Genomic DNA, 13,835 nt, shown 5'->3' on the forward strand with positions numbered 1-13,835 from the left:
TACTTTTGAAGTACTTTAATTACATTTATACAGTTTCAGAAACAGTATTATGACACGTTGCATTCGAATTGAGACAAGATGAATATTAATCGAAAAAGGTTCGCTGCCTTTTTCAGTGCTATTCACAGTTGAAGGTACAAATCGGAGAAAAGAATTACAGAAAGCCTAAAGGTTATGTCCCGATATGAGATTTACAGACGTCTTGATGCCCCTGGGGAATAAACACAGTAAATTAAAAGAATGTATGGGATAAACATAATGTATTTTGAAATAAATAAATACAAGTATCAAAATAAAGGCTCATTATACCGATCTATCCTGCCATGATGTGCTTGACAAACGCTGCAGAGAAGAGAAACAAAATTAATGTAACATGAAACCTGACATATGTAAATTCTCACCAGACTGCTTTATTGTCAGAGCCACATGAAAGGTATTTTCTGGATGTTTCTCTTGGTGTTACATGCTCCCCATTCCTTCTGTCAGATTATTGGCAAAGCATCAACTGGCAGGAAACACGCATAGTGCCACTAATACCCCCATACACAGACAGCGGCTCATTGTGCTGCTCACAGTTGCATTGTAGTATTGAAAGTGATACAAACTTCAAATAAAATGTCAGAAAACAATGATTACTTATCTTTAATCATTGTTTGTTTGGTTTACCTTTGTTGCTTTGGTTTGTTTTTGTCCATAATTGCATTGCATTTTAATTTTTGTTTTGCTTTGTTTTTTCAGTTATAAGTTCAAAAAGGATGTAGAAATAAAAATATTCTAATAACACTGATGTAAAAGATTTAATACATCTTTGTAGGTATTTAAGAAGAAAATGAAACTTTATTATATATATATATATATATATATATATATATATATATTTATTAAGGGAACGTGGATCTCTATATTAAATATAACAATACATCAGAATTACACACACTTTTAAACTTTGAATTGGAGGCTCTACCTCACTGGACCAAAGCATGCAAAATATAATAGACAAACGACACAACTGTTGAAGTACAATATATGGATCTGAAAACAACATGTATAAAACAAAGAGTCTTCACATGCATATACTATATTTATCCTCAGTGGTTCCTCACCTTCATAGTTTATGCATCCATTGGCGTCTTCTTGGCCCACCATGAGTTGATCAACCTCATCTTCTCTCATTTTCTCTCCTGTGTTAAACAGAGTAATCCGAGCATGAAATTGTGCCTCTTGCTTTGCAGAGGACCAGCTTTCACATCGCCTTCATTAATGAAATCAGCGTACAACATCATGGGCCCTACACTCTTTTCAGTGGAGTTCATTTCAGTCATCTGCAATGTTGCATTATTGTCTCAGTTGTTGAGCTCCGGGCCCTCACCTGTGCTCTCATGACTGTTTTCCCCAGTGACTTGAATGTGAAAGTTTTAAAACTAACTTCAACCTAAAGACCTTGTTTAGATTCACAGATTCATTAGACAATTAATGAACTGACTTGGTCTTGTCCTACTGCTGTCCCCACACAGGAGATGTGCATTGCGCTTCTTACCCAGTGTGGCCAGCACGTGGCGCAGCTCAGCGCCCATCACTGTGCCGTTCCCCTCCTTATCGAACACCCTCAGTCCCTCCACAAAGTCCTCGAAGGTGCCCCGATCCTTGGCCTTGCAGATGTGTTGGTGCATGGGCAAGAACGTCTCAAAGTCCATCATTTTGGAGTTCATTTCTGTGAACGGGAGTTGGGGGATGTCACAAAAGGTAGCGTTGACCGGTAACAAGGCATAATCATGACATCTCACTTCCGTTTAAAGATTGGCCATAAATGAGGGTGACTGTCAATGCATTAATTTAATTATCATGATCAGGATTAGGGTGGAAGCAAGTATTTTTCCCTCAATAAAATGATGCAGGAACAGAGAAACCAACACAAATAAGACGTGCTGTTCGATTAATTAATGCTTCCAGGACTTTTGATTACTAAGTGAACTTAATCAATGCTCGGAGTTCAGATATTAGACCCAGGTGGACCAGACTGATTACTGTGTGGCATTTCTGGGATATTAAGGCAATGCTACACAAGCCACTACAAATACAAATCCAGGAGGCATGGCCAGCATTTTAAACAACATTTTTTCTAAACCGCAACCTTGCCTTACAATCCCATGGTGTACTGCTTTGGCTATGTTCAGTTCAAGGACATTTCCAAGGTGATTATCTTGAGAAAAAACATAATTTATGTTTTTTTTCCTTGGTATACAAAACAGGAAAATTGCCCTTTGTTTGTACGCATTATATTCCTCTAACGTTCCCATCAGATAATTATATATGTTAATGTTTTCTTAAGGGTATGAGCTTTAAGCAGAGATCTGCATTCATTGTAGAATTAGTCAGAATACAATGTCAGAAATGTAACAATGTCAAATGGACCTGCATAATTAAAAAACAAATATACATTATATCATCTCACCTTCTGCCTTCGGGCTGCCCAGCACCTTCATGACCTCGGCGTTGGTCGGGTTCTGACCCAGAGCTCTCATCAGATCTCCACACTGAGCGTACGTGATTTTCATTTCATTATTTGGTGTTCTGTCAAACAGGGAGAAAGCCTCCTTAAAATCTAATGGGAAAGAAGATAGAAAAGTTTTAATAATAATAATAATAATAAGAAGAAGAAGAAGAAGAAGAAGAAGAAGAAGAAGAAGAAGAAGAAGAAGAACAGTAAATACATACAAATCAGCAGCCTATTCAATATATGATTTTAAATATAAGTACAATTATGAGACCACAGTTGTCATATATACTTACAACTAGTACTTATTTAAAACATTGTTGGTTTCAATTGTATTTTAATTTAAGCTAGTAAAACTGCTCAGGATCAAGACTTACAGCATACCTGAAATTATCTAAAGGTTATTAAATACATAGTTATTTTTAAATTAAATTATGTATTACTGTATTTTACTCAAATGTGGATTTTAATTGTTGAATTCAAACAGTTGCTTTCAATGACATGTTATTTGAAAATCCTGTGAAACTGCTGTGAATGAAAGAAAATAAAAAACATATTTGTTCTGTTTTTGGTTTGTTTTTTCTGGATTTAATTATCCCAAATGATAACTTATTCTTTGAATTCTTTTATTAATGTAATTTGAAGCTAGTTTTATTTTTATTCCAGCTATATAATTTTAGTTGTGCAGGATTGTGAAATGGTTTGTTTGTGTGGTGTCCTCCCTTGGATGAGTTAATAGTTTTAGAAATTTAATGAATTATACACAAATAATTAGGTATTCGTAAGTACTGTACACATTATTGAAGAAATGAACTCATGGGATGCTCATTCATTTTGTGATTATTCTGCTTAAAAAAGTCCCTTCCTTATCTACATGATGCACAATAAAGCTTAACAGCAACACACGTGATTTTATTTCATTGCAAATGAATTGAGAATGTGCCAGCGCTCAAACTGAATGAATCGTTCAGGAGCTGCCTAAAAATATAATTAATTTTGCATGGAAGGATTATTGTTTTAATCTGTCTCTGAGATTCAAAAGCTATACTTAACTTCCATGATGTAAACACATCCTTTTTTGACAAAGTATCATGTGCCTGTTGATTCCCACGTTGATAGAGGGAATCGGGATGAATTTGCAAGCCTGGTTTAAGGTCTGTCTTGGCATTGTTTCTGGTGGGTCATGGGTTGTGAGCTACATCCAGATCAGGAGCAGACTATTTATAACAATTTGTTATTTAAAGAAGTGGAGAAGGACCAACCAATAAAGCAATCCTTGAGGAAAAGTCAAGGGCCCCTGTCCCCAGCTCTGAGCACATTAGTAGAGACACTGTAAATCATACAACCTTATTTTGGCAAATATATACAGAAATGCATATACATTCCAAACTGAGACATTTGGAACTGTGGTAAAGGATTTAAGGAGACAGCTTTGAAGTGCTGTGTTTTACGACTTGCCTGTGCTCAGTACAACAGATAACACATCCATGCTGCAGACCCTGCCACTGACAAATAGGCTGCCATGCCCGTCTCCACAGAGAGCAGCACCACATTGCAGCTGAAGATTTCTTTTGTGAAACTCAGACATTCAAGGTACTTTATATATTCCGTAGACCAGGGCAACAAACCCAATACAAATTACATGCTGCTAACAGACGTGTTCCCAGCTTCTTCCCCAGTTTGATAACAAAGGTAACTTAAAACTAACTTAATGACACTTAAGTAATTCTACCTCAGAACCAAAACATGCTCAAGCCATGTTTGATCTTAAAAGAAAGAGCATTAGCTAAACAACCATTGGACCATTTATATTTCACATACAATGCAACATTAACATTTGGTAAGATAATTATTCACACATCCTAATTGATCCTCCACTGACATGGGCACCAGACCAGCCCCCCTGGAATTCCAAGAAATCTCCAATTTAACATCACAGAGAAAGAACACCTGGCTTGTTTGGTATCAACTGTGAGGTGATGCTTTGAGGGACCTGCAAATGTAATTGATAGAACTAAAACATGACAATATAGAGAGTTAGAAACTCTGTGTAACATTTGAACCATTTTCACATTCCTCAAAGCCTTCACACCCCCAACACACATTCTGTAGGAATCAAGGGAGATGAGTGACAAAGACTGCTTCGATTCGAATTTCAGTTTTATTAACCCAAACCTGACCAATCAGAAGTGTGGAAGGAAAGATTTGAATGTCTTTGTCTAAAATGTATAAAAACATAACATTAGAGTTAAACATAGCAATTGGGAGTGGAACAATCTGTGAGAAGAAAGCAAGGAGACGAAATCCAGGAAGACTGAACGGAACCAGAACCAGAACTTCTCCACCAAAGACCTGAAAGCTTTGCACCCGTCCTCAAGTGGACGCAGTCTGCCAGCCCTATGGACCCTCTGCATAACTGAATCTCAGTAAACCACACAGGTAGTATATTTTGTGTACTAGTCAGAATTAGGTCAATCACAACTACATAAGGCCTAGTTGTGTGTGGGATCTAAATTGTAGGAACGGGTGGCGTGATTATAATACTTGTTTGTTATTTTACATGTTTTGTGCCTCAAGTATTGGACAGGTCTCCTCTCACTCTCACTTTTAATATTATCCACCCTGTTTGTCTCTATCCTATCTTTGCAAATATATGTTGTCTATGTACATTTTAATAAACCTATATCTTGTATAAAACGAAACAGCCTCAAGGTTAATTGATGCAGCTCAACCTCACCGCTGATCTGAGTTTGTATTAGTATTGTGGTAACTTGCGCATCAACCCGCTCTTGTTTTCAGAGGACCTGACTGGGATATCTGTGTGTGTGGGTCACTGGATAACAGGACAATTATTATTTCTTCTGATATCGATACCAGATAAACAAGCCAAACTCCGGTTTAAAGTCCTAGGCCAGTCGAACGTACTTACTAATATTAAAACAATTACTGTAATGATAAATTAAAACAATTTGGCTATTGCAACATTTTGGCTGTATCTTAACAGATCGGCATCACAATTCATTAAAATATTTACAACATTATTTTTTCATGTCAAAATCTATGGGCTCAAATTAGCAAAATAAGTAACGAATAAAAAATAAAAAAGTTTGTAAACCAAACAAAATAAAAGTTGAGAACAAACTGATGTTGAGATCAAAAATAAAACGATCGAAAGCAAAATGTATAGAATTGTAAACACAAATAATTATATCAAAAGAAAAAAATGATAATTGAAAGGAAATCATGTTAAAGCAGACACTGAGTCCCTGTCTGTGGGGCGATGCTGCGAGCCTCACTTTCGCCGCCAGTTTCTTGACTTTCGTTTACGAGTTTTGGCACTGATTTGAGGGCGGGGCTTAGAGCTAGCGCAGTTTGGGAGCCTTGCCATACACATTCCAGAGGTGCATTAGAGCGCTTTAGAGGATGACAGGTAGATTTATGTGGTTTATGGAGAATTAGCTATTATCCTAGATTCACTCGCCTTAAAATCATTATCCTCAGGAGATTGGGGGGTGTGGGGCAGTAGGTAGAATATGTATATATGTATTACCTTTTGTGTATTTTGATGTACTATTATGAACATTAGCAAAAGGGATATTTTTGTGTTGACATTCTAAATTGAATCCATTTGTCAAGTGCATTACTCCATTCTTTCAGTGGGAAATAGATGAGACCTTTTTGTTTTTAGTTTTTGTTACTGTTCATTTTATACTCTTTTCTACAAAGCACCACTTTATGGTATAAGGTGGTAATAAGGTTTTCAGGTCTAGAAAACATGTTTTACAGACAATAACAATATAAATAGTGACTATTTGTATAATACAACAATAAGTATGGTATTATTCATTATAAAGATCCCATATCATGAACTGATACAATTTTCTTGTTTTATGTTTCAGTTCTTTGTTCTCACTGTAGAAGAAAAGTTTTGAGTTTGTTCTCATGCAAGGCTGGACAACTGTTATGAGTCAGGAAAATAAGTCTCAAGGTCGGGAAGTACCTTAGACTCTTGCCAAGATTTTGCTAAGGAGATGTGAAACTGTGCTCACCAATATCTGATTGTTATTGAAGTTTCAATATCTTCTGTTATCTATGCATAACAGAATGCACCCGACACTGAATGTAACAAGCAGAGAAACTCTGTGTGTCTAATGGCATTGCAATGGACACACACAGCCTGAGTGAAGACTGAGTTTTCTTCAACATTACTTTTCTTCACGAATAGGATCGCTAACCCTGCCAGAGAGGATCAGAGGGAGGCAGACCAGTGACCAGTAAAAGCCACGCCGGCACATAAGAAAGGTAAGGGAGCCTTTTAAAATTCCTATTGAATTAATTCTCTTGTTTGAAGTCTAGTGCACCCATGATAATATGCGAAAAACATGTTCTTTTAGAAACTTGAGCTAAACATGAGTTGTTCTGTCAATGGTCAAGAAAAGTAATTAAATAATATAAATTTAGACATAGTCAAATACATATCTGTTATTGTGGCTATATAGGAGCTCTTCTAGTGTGGTACAACAAACCCTGGCTGTTGAAAATAATACAAGAATTTAAATAATGGGGGGAAACAGCTCCAGCAAAGAGGGCCACCCTCCACCTAAGGGGAGAATTGTAAGTTTTATGTACCACAACTATGGCAGCGAGGCGGTGCGTGACAAGTGGACAGAAGGAGATGGAAAGTTGAGGTTTCCAGAACAAGGAACTTTTGATTTAAATAAACTAGAACACCTAAGAAAGGTTTTGCAGAGTAGGGATAAGAAGCCTGGAAGGGTAAATTGGAAAGCATTTATGATGTGGAGCGAAGAGTGTAAGTTAAGAAACGAAAAATCTAAGATAGCAAGCCTCAAACATCTGCTTGAGAAAGAAAAGGTCAAAGATAGCCTAACCCAAATTCCACAGAGACAAGCAAAAATTACACATAAAAAGGCCCCAACCCCAAAGTGCAGCAAGGAGGAGGGTGACTGGGTCTCCCCACACATTCCTCCTCCTCTATGTTATGGAGACCATGGAGATCAACGGGGGGAGGTACAGCCACTGGCTCAGGCCCCTGCCCCTCTGGCTGCTGTTAGATCTGAAACCCCAGTCCCGATGTGCACCCTAAGGTCCCCGCAGGGTCCCCCCATCGCTCACAGGACACTGCACAGATATCTTCCCCTCCACACACACAAGCAGGGAACCAGGACGCACAGCCCCCTCCACAAGACAAGCACACAGCAATATCCATGGGAGAGTTCCACGGACCAGCCGGACATCCTTCTGTTTATGTCTATCCCTCTTGGTCCTCTAGCGAGTTGTTCTCTATAGTCAATAACATGCCGCCTATGTGTGAGGATCCTGAAAAGTTTAAAGAGAAACTAAGGGTAATTTTCACCTGTTATCGACCTGCTTTCGAGGATGTGAACATCCTCCTAGACATGATTGTTCCCCAAGGTCTCATTTGCCAACTAAAAGCGGAGGCTCAGTGGCCTTCTTACAACCCCATTACTGGCTGTGATCATCTGAAAACCGCAAAAGATAAACTACTAGAGGCCGTGTTAAAAGTGACCCCGCCCCTCGTCGACTGGTCTAAAATTGTGTCATGTCAACAGAAAGCAGGTGAGGAGCCCACCGACTACCTCGACCGCTTCTGTACAGTGTTCAGGAAACACTCTGGCATCCCGGAGGAACTCACTGATATTCCTTTAGCACAGATGTTTATAAACGGTTTCCTCCCTGCATTGCAAACTGAAGTTAAACGCCTGTGTATTGGTTGGGAAAGTAAGGATGTTAAGAGCATAATGCCTGTTGTGTGCCACTGTCACCATCAGAGTGAACAGAAAGCTGCTGAGACCGATGCAAAGCTGAAACAGTTGCAAATACAGTATTACAACGGATGCAGGAGGGGAGGAGGGCGTGGCCATGGGTTCAGGGGCAGGGGGCAGGGCAGAGGACACGGTTTCCAACTTGGTTTTCAATCCCAGCAGAATTTAGAAGCTAATAGCACCTGCTTTAGCTGCAGAAAACTGGGCCACTGGGCTAGGAACTGTCCCAGCGGTCAGGTCGGCCCCATCACGACCACTAAGCCATTACTGTGGACTTAGGGCGCAGATGCTGCTTTTGTGTCCCGGACACAGGCCCCAGCTTCAGGCCTCCCTGATTACCACAGGCCTTTTTACCTGTACCATGAAACTGCAGGTTTTGCTCAAGCGGACCTCACTCAGAAACACGGGGGGGAAATGCGGTCCATAGCATATCACAGGGCTAAGCTCGACCCAGTTGCTGCAGGATTCCCACCGTGTCTCCACACACGCCCCCCAGCCCATAGTCGGCTCCACACGCTGTCACCACCCTGCTATTAAGATCCAAACGCAGCACCTCTCAGCTTCCCGTGCCGCCACCTACTACTTGGTTCTCCTTGCAGCACATAATATTACCATACAGCGTTGTCCTCCCGTTATCCCCACCTCCCCACTCCCAGCAGCTCATGAACCTCATGACTGTAAATTCGTAGTACACCTTTCCTGGGACTGAGACTAGCTCATCTGAAACCAAATATAACCTGGGTGTGAGTGTGTGTTCTTTTACAGATTTCGGGCCCGCAACGAGAAGCCCAAGGAGAAGAGTTCAATACAGCAGTGCATTATAAACCAAGTGTATATAGAAAATGGGGATAAGCCAGTTTTGGACCCCGCTTGTATGTTTTTTGTTGTATCTTGTCTTCTTGTATGTTTTATGTTGTGTCCTGTCTTGTGTCTGTCCTGGAACCTACTAAGAGTTAATATAACTGAATCAGCATGTCTAAAGACAGGTCAGTATGTAAGACTGACCACAGAGCAGGGCGTTACACTAACTTGTTTTCATAGGAGCACAAGGTGAACCTAAATATATAAACAAGAGCAACAAACACACAAAGATAGTATATCTCTATATTTTTTGTAATTAACATGCACAATTTACCCTTTCTTTCTTAGTCCAACTAAATATATTTCTCATTGACATCAAATAATGAATAACCAATCCAATTAAATTAGCAAAACAGCATTTAAGTAGACTAAATATTTTACCTTAAATTAAATTAATACAGATTAGATTTATATTTTGTAAGTCGCCCTGGATAAGGGTGTCTGCTAAGAAAAAAAAAAAAAAAAAAAAAAAAAAAATAATAATAATAATAATAATAATAATAATAATAATAATAATAATAGTTCTGTTAAGAGTCAATTTATGCTTATTTTATACTGGGTTATTTCCAATTTTTAAATAATATAATTACCAACAGAGATCTCTTCAACTGGCCATTGTTTCTAGTTTGTTTTCCTTGATTGCTTGGAGGAGGAAAACCACTATGTTCCCAATTGGTGGCTGTTATGATTTAAAATAATAATAATAATAATAATAATAATAATAATAATAATAATAATAATAATAATAATAATATTTTTATATGAAAACACTTGTCATCCGATTATTTGTGGTTGAAAATATACAATCTACTCCCATCCCTAATGCTAAAAGTGTTTTAGATAAGTATTTAATGGATAGTTAAACATGTATACTCTACTGTAGATTTTGTTATAACATGTTTCAAATTGATTACATTTCAGTTGCTTTAGCGCACAGGAACCCATGAACACTATCTTACAAAACTGTTGCAACAGGATTAGGTAGTTTTGTATGTGTGTGTACACATTTAGTAGTCCACCTTTTTTGAAATACAGCTCTGGAAAAAATTGAGACCACTGCAAAATTATCAGTTTCTCTGGTTTTACTATTTATAGGTATGTGTTTGCGTAAAATTTACATTTTTGTTTTATTCTATAAACTACTGACAACAGGTCTCCCAAATTCCAAATAAATTAAAAAATTGTAAATTGTCATCAATCTTATGGGAAAAAGTCATGCCAGGATAATATTGTCTGTACTGATGAATTAATGAATGCAGTTTTAACTTAATTACTATAGATCAGGTGCAGGTCATTCATATGGACTATAAAAGTGTATCCACCCAAAAACATAGTTCTTGAATCAATGAATCTAATTAGACAACAAGTGTTGATATTTCAGAGTTAAAATCACTTCTAAAAGTTCAGTGATTCGATCTCAATCCAGCTATTGCACAATATTGGGGCAGGGGAGCTCAGCGTCCCACTCCAGCAGGCAGGTTTATTTTGGTCAAATATGGGAACTGCAGGAACTGCAGGAATCCATCATCTGCCCCTCGCATTGGCCAACTCTGAGTCCTGTACTGGTCTCTTGTGTCAGTCCACACGGTTAGGCGACTGTAAAGATGTCGATCAGTGCAGCTGCACCTGCTGTGTGTAACTGTTGAGTTTCTTTAAAAAAACAACAACATTTGAACGACTATAATTACAAGACAAGCTGGTAATTAAGCAGCTTGTCCGTGACAGTCCAGATATTTATACATTACGTACAACAAGACATTTTCAAGTGCATGGAACGACGGGAAGACTTGGCTCTTGCTCTGTGGCTGCTACAGTATTCTGATTCGTGGTCATGGTTAGCAGGAGAGATACAGACTAACATAGGGATGAGAGATTTGAAACACTTCAGAACGGGCTTAGAAACATGAAATAGAAGAATAAATTGAAAAGAGGATGCAACCCTCTTTCTCCTGAAAAAAAACTAACATATCCTTCTCATTGTTGTGAAAATACGTATAAATTGGAGTAGGCTTTTAGACCTTTTTTTGTCGGGGACACTTGGGTTATAGGATAAAGGGAATTAATATTTTTAAGTGCATAAAATTAATATTTTATATGTGCAACTGCAGCATTTTGTGGGCTTCTAGTTGCAATGGTCTCAGTAGGCTATTTACTGTCTAATTCTCTTAAAGCCTAAAACTCAGTCGGTGACTCTCCATTTGCCTGAATTTCATTATATTTTCTTGTAATTATTCAAATAAGGATTTCAAAATTGGGGCGTGGTTAGCAATTCGGGATCTGGAGTCAGTATCCTCCCCACCAGTATTACAGGCAGTATTATATGACCCGCATCTAGATTTCATCATCTAAATAGGCCCTAATATGTATCTACTATAAGACATTGTAAAGACCATCTAACCTCAGGGAAATTTGTTTGAAAACAAATCACAACACATTCACATGCTTATAACACTGATACAAACATCAGGTAGTAGGAAGAAAAGGAGCATTTTTGGTGGTATTGGCGGATTGTTTGGTAGTACCAACTTAACGATGAATTTGGTTAATGCAGGGACAGATTGGCAATGTGTCCAGAGGATTAGATCTCAGATCGCACAAGGGCTGGGATATAACTTGATGAGCCTTACATATACTCTTACTGCAGTAGAAACTGCAGGGAATGCGCTTATAAAATATTCAGAAGCCATAATTGGTGTGATCACAAACATCACCACATCTCAGTCTAAAGGTCGAGCTTGTGATGTTTTAGCCAGAGACCTTTTAGATATGTTAAAATATGATATTCTGGATGTGAGAATGGGAGTTCCACCTTCCTTCACTACAGCAGACACCACTCTTGCATTTATGGCTAATGTTTCTACTCAACTGATTTTAGCTGTACCTCAGATTTCATCTACATTGGTTTCTCTCTAGTCTATCCTCCAGTTTTCCAAACTTTCCCTAACTCCTTTCGCTTAAAATCTATAGGTAACCTTTCCAATGACACTGTACTGAAGATGACACTACTGTTGCCATAGCCCACCGGTTTCTCAGTGTTGCCCTACAGGATGTGCGGAGGGCGGTATCACTGGCCAAGGGAGAGTTGGTGGTCCATGGAAAGTACCAAGTACAATTAGGGAATAATGTGGTCACGGCTTTGTCTTCATCATCAAGTGCTGAGGGAATCGAACTTATATTATACTTATATATCGGTGGGATATTGGCCATATGTTAGCGGCTGCCATCTCAGTAGTGGTCTGCGCGATACCCCTGTGTCTTATGTTATTTCCGCTGTTTGCTTACTCAAGCTAAAAAGTTTACTCAACATTCAGAGCCTGGCTATATTTCTTGCTACTACCAGGGAACCGCCCTTAAATGCCAATATGCTCAAATAGTGTAGTTGCACAGGTAGTTGCACTCTTTTACAGCCGCCGACACTCCGCCGTACATATTCACAATATTGCTGTGGAGAGGCCAGCTGCAGTAGTTCTGTGTAGCTGATTTTTAGAAAAACATTTACATCCCAGGCTGTAGAAGAAGACCCAGGAGACGTGTGTGATAAAGTTTGGGGTTCCTCACTGACGTCATGTAGTTGTCTGGCAACCAAAGGCAGTCATCCTTTATATGATAGTGTGTTCTTTAGAAAAACTTTAGATGTGTCGTCCCCACTGGCCATCTCCAGAGCGCTTCATTAGAGCTGAATAAACTATTTTGGTATTATTCTAATTAAATCGGGTCCTGAGTGATCTTTGTCCGCCTATCTATTGAGGGAGTACATTTCTCCCTATCAGCAGCTTAACAGTACTGCAAAAGTTGCCATATTTGTCAAACTCATAACCCTGGAAAAGGAGCCAAAACCACACCAGCTGCACACCCTCCCCCTTGGGGCCCTTTTGTACATATGCAAACAGATTTTGTTCAAATGCCTAAATGTTGTGGGTATGAATATATACTTGTCATAGTGGCTGTGTTCTCTAAATGGGTAGAGGAAGGAAGGCTGATGCAGTAACAGTAGTGAAGATACTGCTAAAAGTCTTTATATACATGTTTGGCATTCCAGGAAAAATCTAAGCTAAGATATGTGAATTAACACGGCCAGTTAAAAGTGGCCAGATGCCCTTCCTATAGCACTGACATCACACACAACATGAAATCTCATAAATAAATGCAGATGAAGATCAAATCTCAACATCAGGTCAACATGATCTCACCATCAAAATATCTGTCGTGTATCTACCAACCATGTGGTTCTTTAGTAAAAACGTTGTATTACTATTCAGCACTGATTGTATATAAGAAATACATGTTATATTGTTCTCACAGCTTCCTCCCCACTGTCACTGTTCATGAGCAGTTAAGCATGCTGAGATTCTGAGATAATACCCTACAGCACTGGTTTGGCTTTTTAAGAAACTGCACTCACCTTCAATTTGCTCAGCTGTGAATTCAATCTGAAAGAAACACAAATGGGTGTTATTCAAAACGATAAAAATACGTTTAAGATCGTGTAATATATGTCAGTTGCATTGAGCAGACACAGTTAGCATGAAACAGCAACACCTACAAGTCAGGCATTGACTCTGATACATTATGCTTTTGTTTTGTAAAAACCAAATGCTACATTGTTTTTTTGTCGCACAGATTGTTTTAGGAATTTGCCCTTCCACGACCCATTACATCTAGTCAGATTTCAGTCT

General features: G+C 38.6%; 1 protein-coding gene and 1 long non-coding RNA gene across 2 annotated transcripts in view; one reads left to right on the plus strand and one right to left on the minus strand.

The window, feature by feature from the left end:
* Positions 1 to 13,835, minus strand: part of myl13 (myosin, light chain 13) — an 18,324-nt gene continuing 4,489 nt past the window's right edge. The window contains exons 2-7 of the mRNA XM_066717241.1: positions 13,562 to 13,589; positions 2,453 to 2,602; positions 1,538 to 1,711; positions 1,104 to 1,181; positions 310 to 342; positions 1 to 211 (exon numbers count right to left, since the gene is read on the minus strand). Coding sequence (XP_066573338.1) covers positions 314 to 342; positions 1,104 to 1,181; positions 1,538 to 1,711; positions 2,453 to 2,602; positions 13,562 to 13,589 — 459 coding nt within the window. The 3' untranslated portion in view covers positions 1 to 211; positions 310 to 313. The remainder of the gene's footprint in view (positions 212 to 309; positions 343 to 1,103; positions 1,182 to 1,537; positions 1,712 to 2,452; positions 2,603 to 13,561; positions 13,590 to 13,835) is intronic.
* Positions 6,514 to 13,835, plus strand: part of LOC136763322 (uncharacterized) — a 24,722-nt gene continuing 17,400 nt past the window's right edge. Inside the window, exon 1 of the long non-coding RNA XR_010820973.1 lies at positions 6,514 to 6,796. This is a non-coding gene — a long non-coding RNA (uncharacterized LOC136763322). The remainder of the gene's footprint in view (positions 6,797 to 13,835) is intronic.

The sequence above is a fragment of the Amia ocellicauda genome, chromosome 2 (assembly GCF_036373705.1).
Source record: "Amia ocellicauda isolate fAmiCal2 chromosome 2, fAmiCal2.hap1, whole genome shotgun sequence".
Classification (NCBI taxonomy): domain Eukaryota; kingdom Metazoa; phylum Chordata; class Actinopteri; order Amiiformes; family Amiidae; genus Amia; species Amia ocellicauda.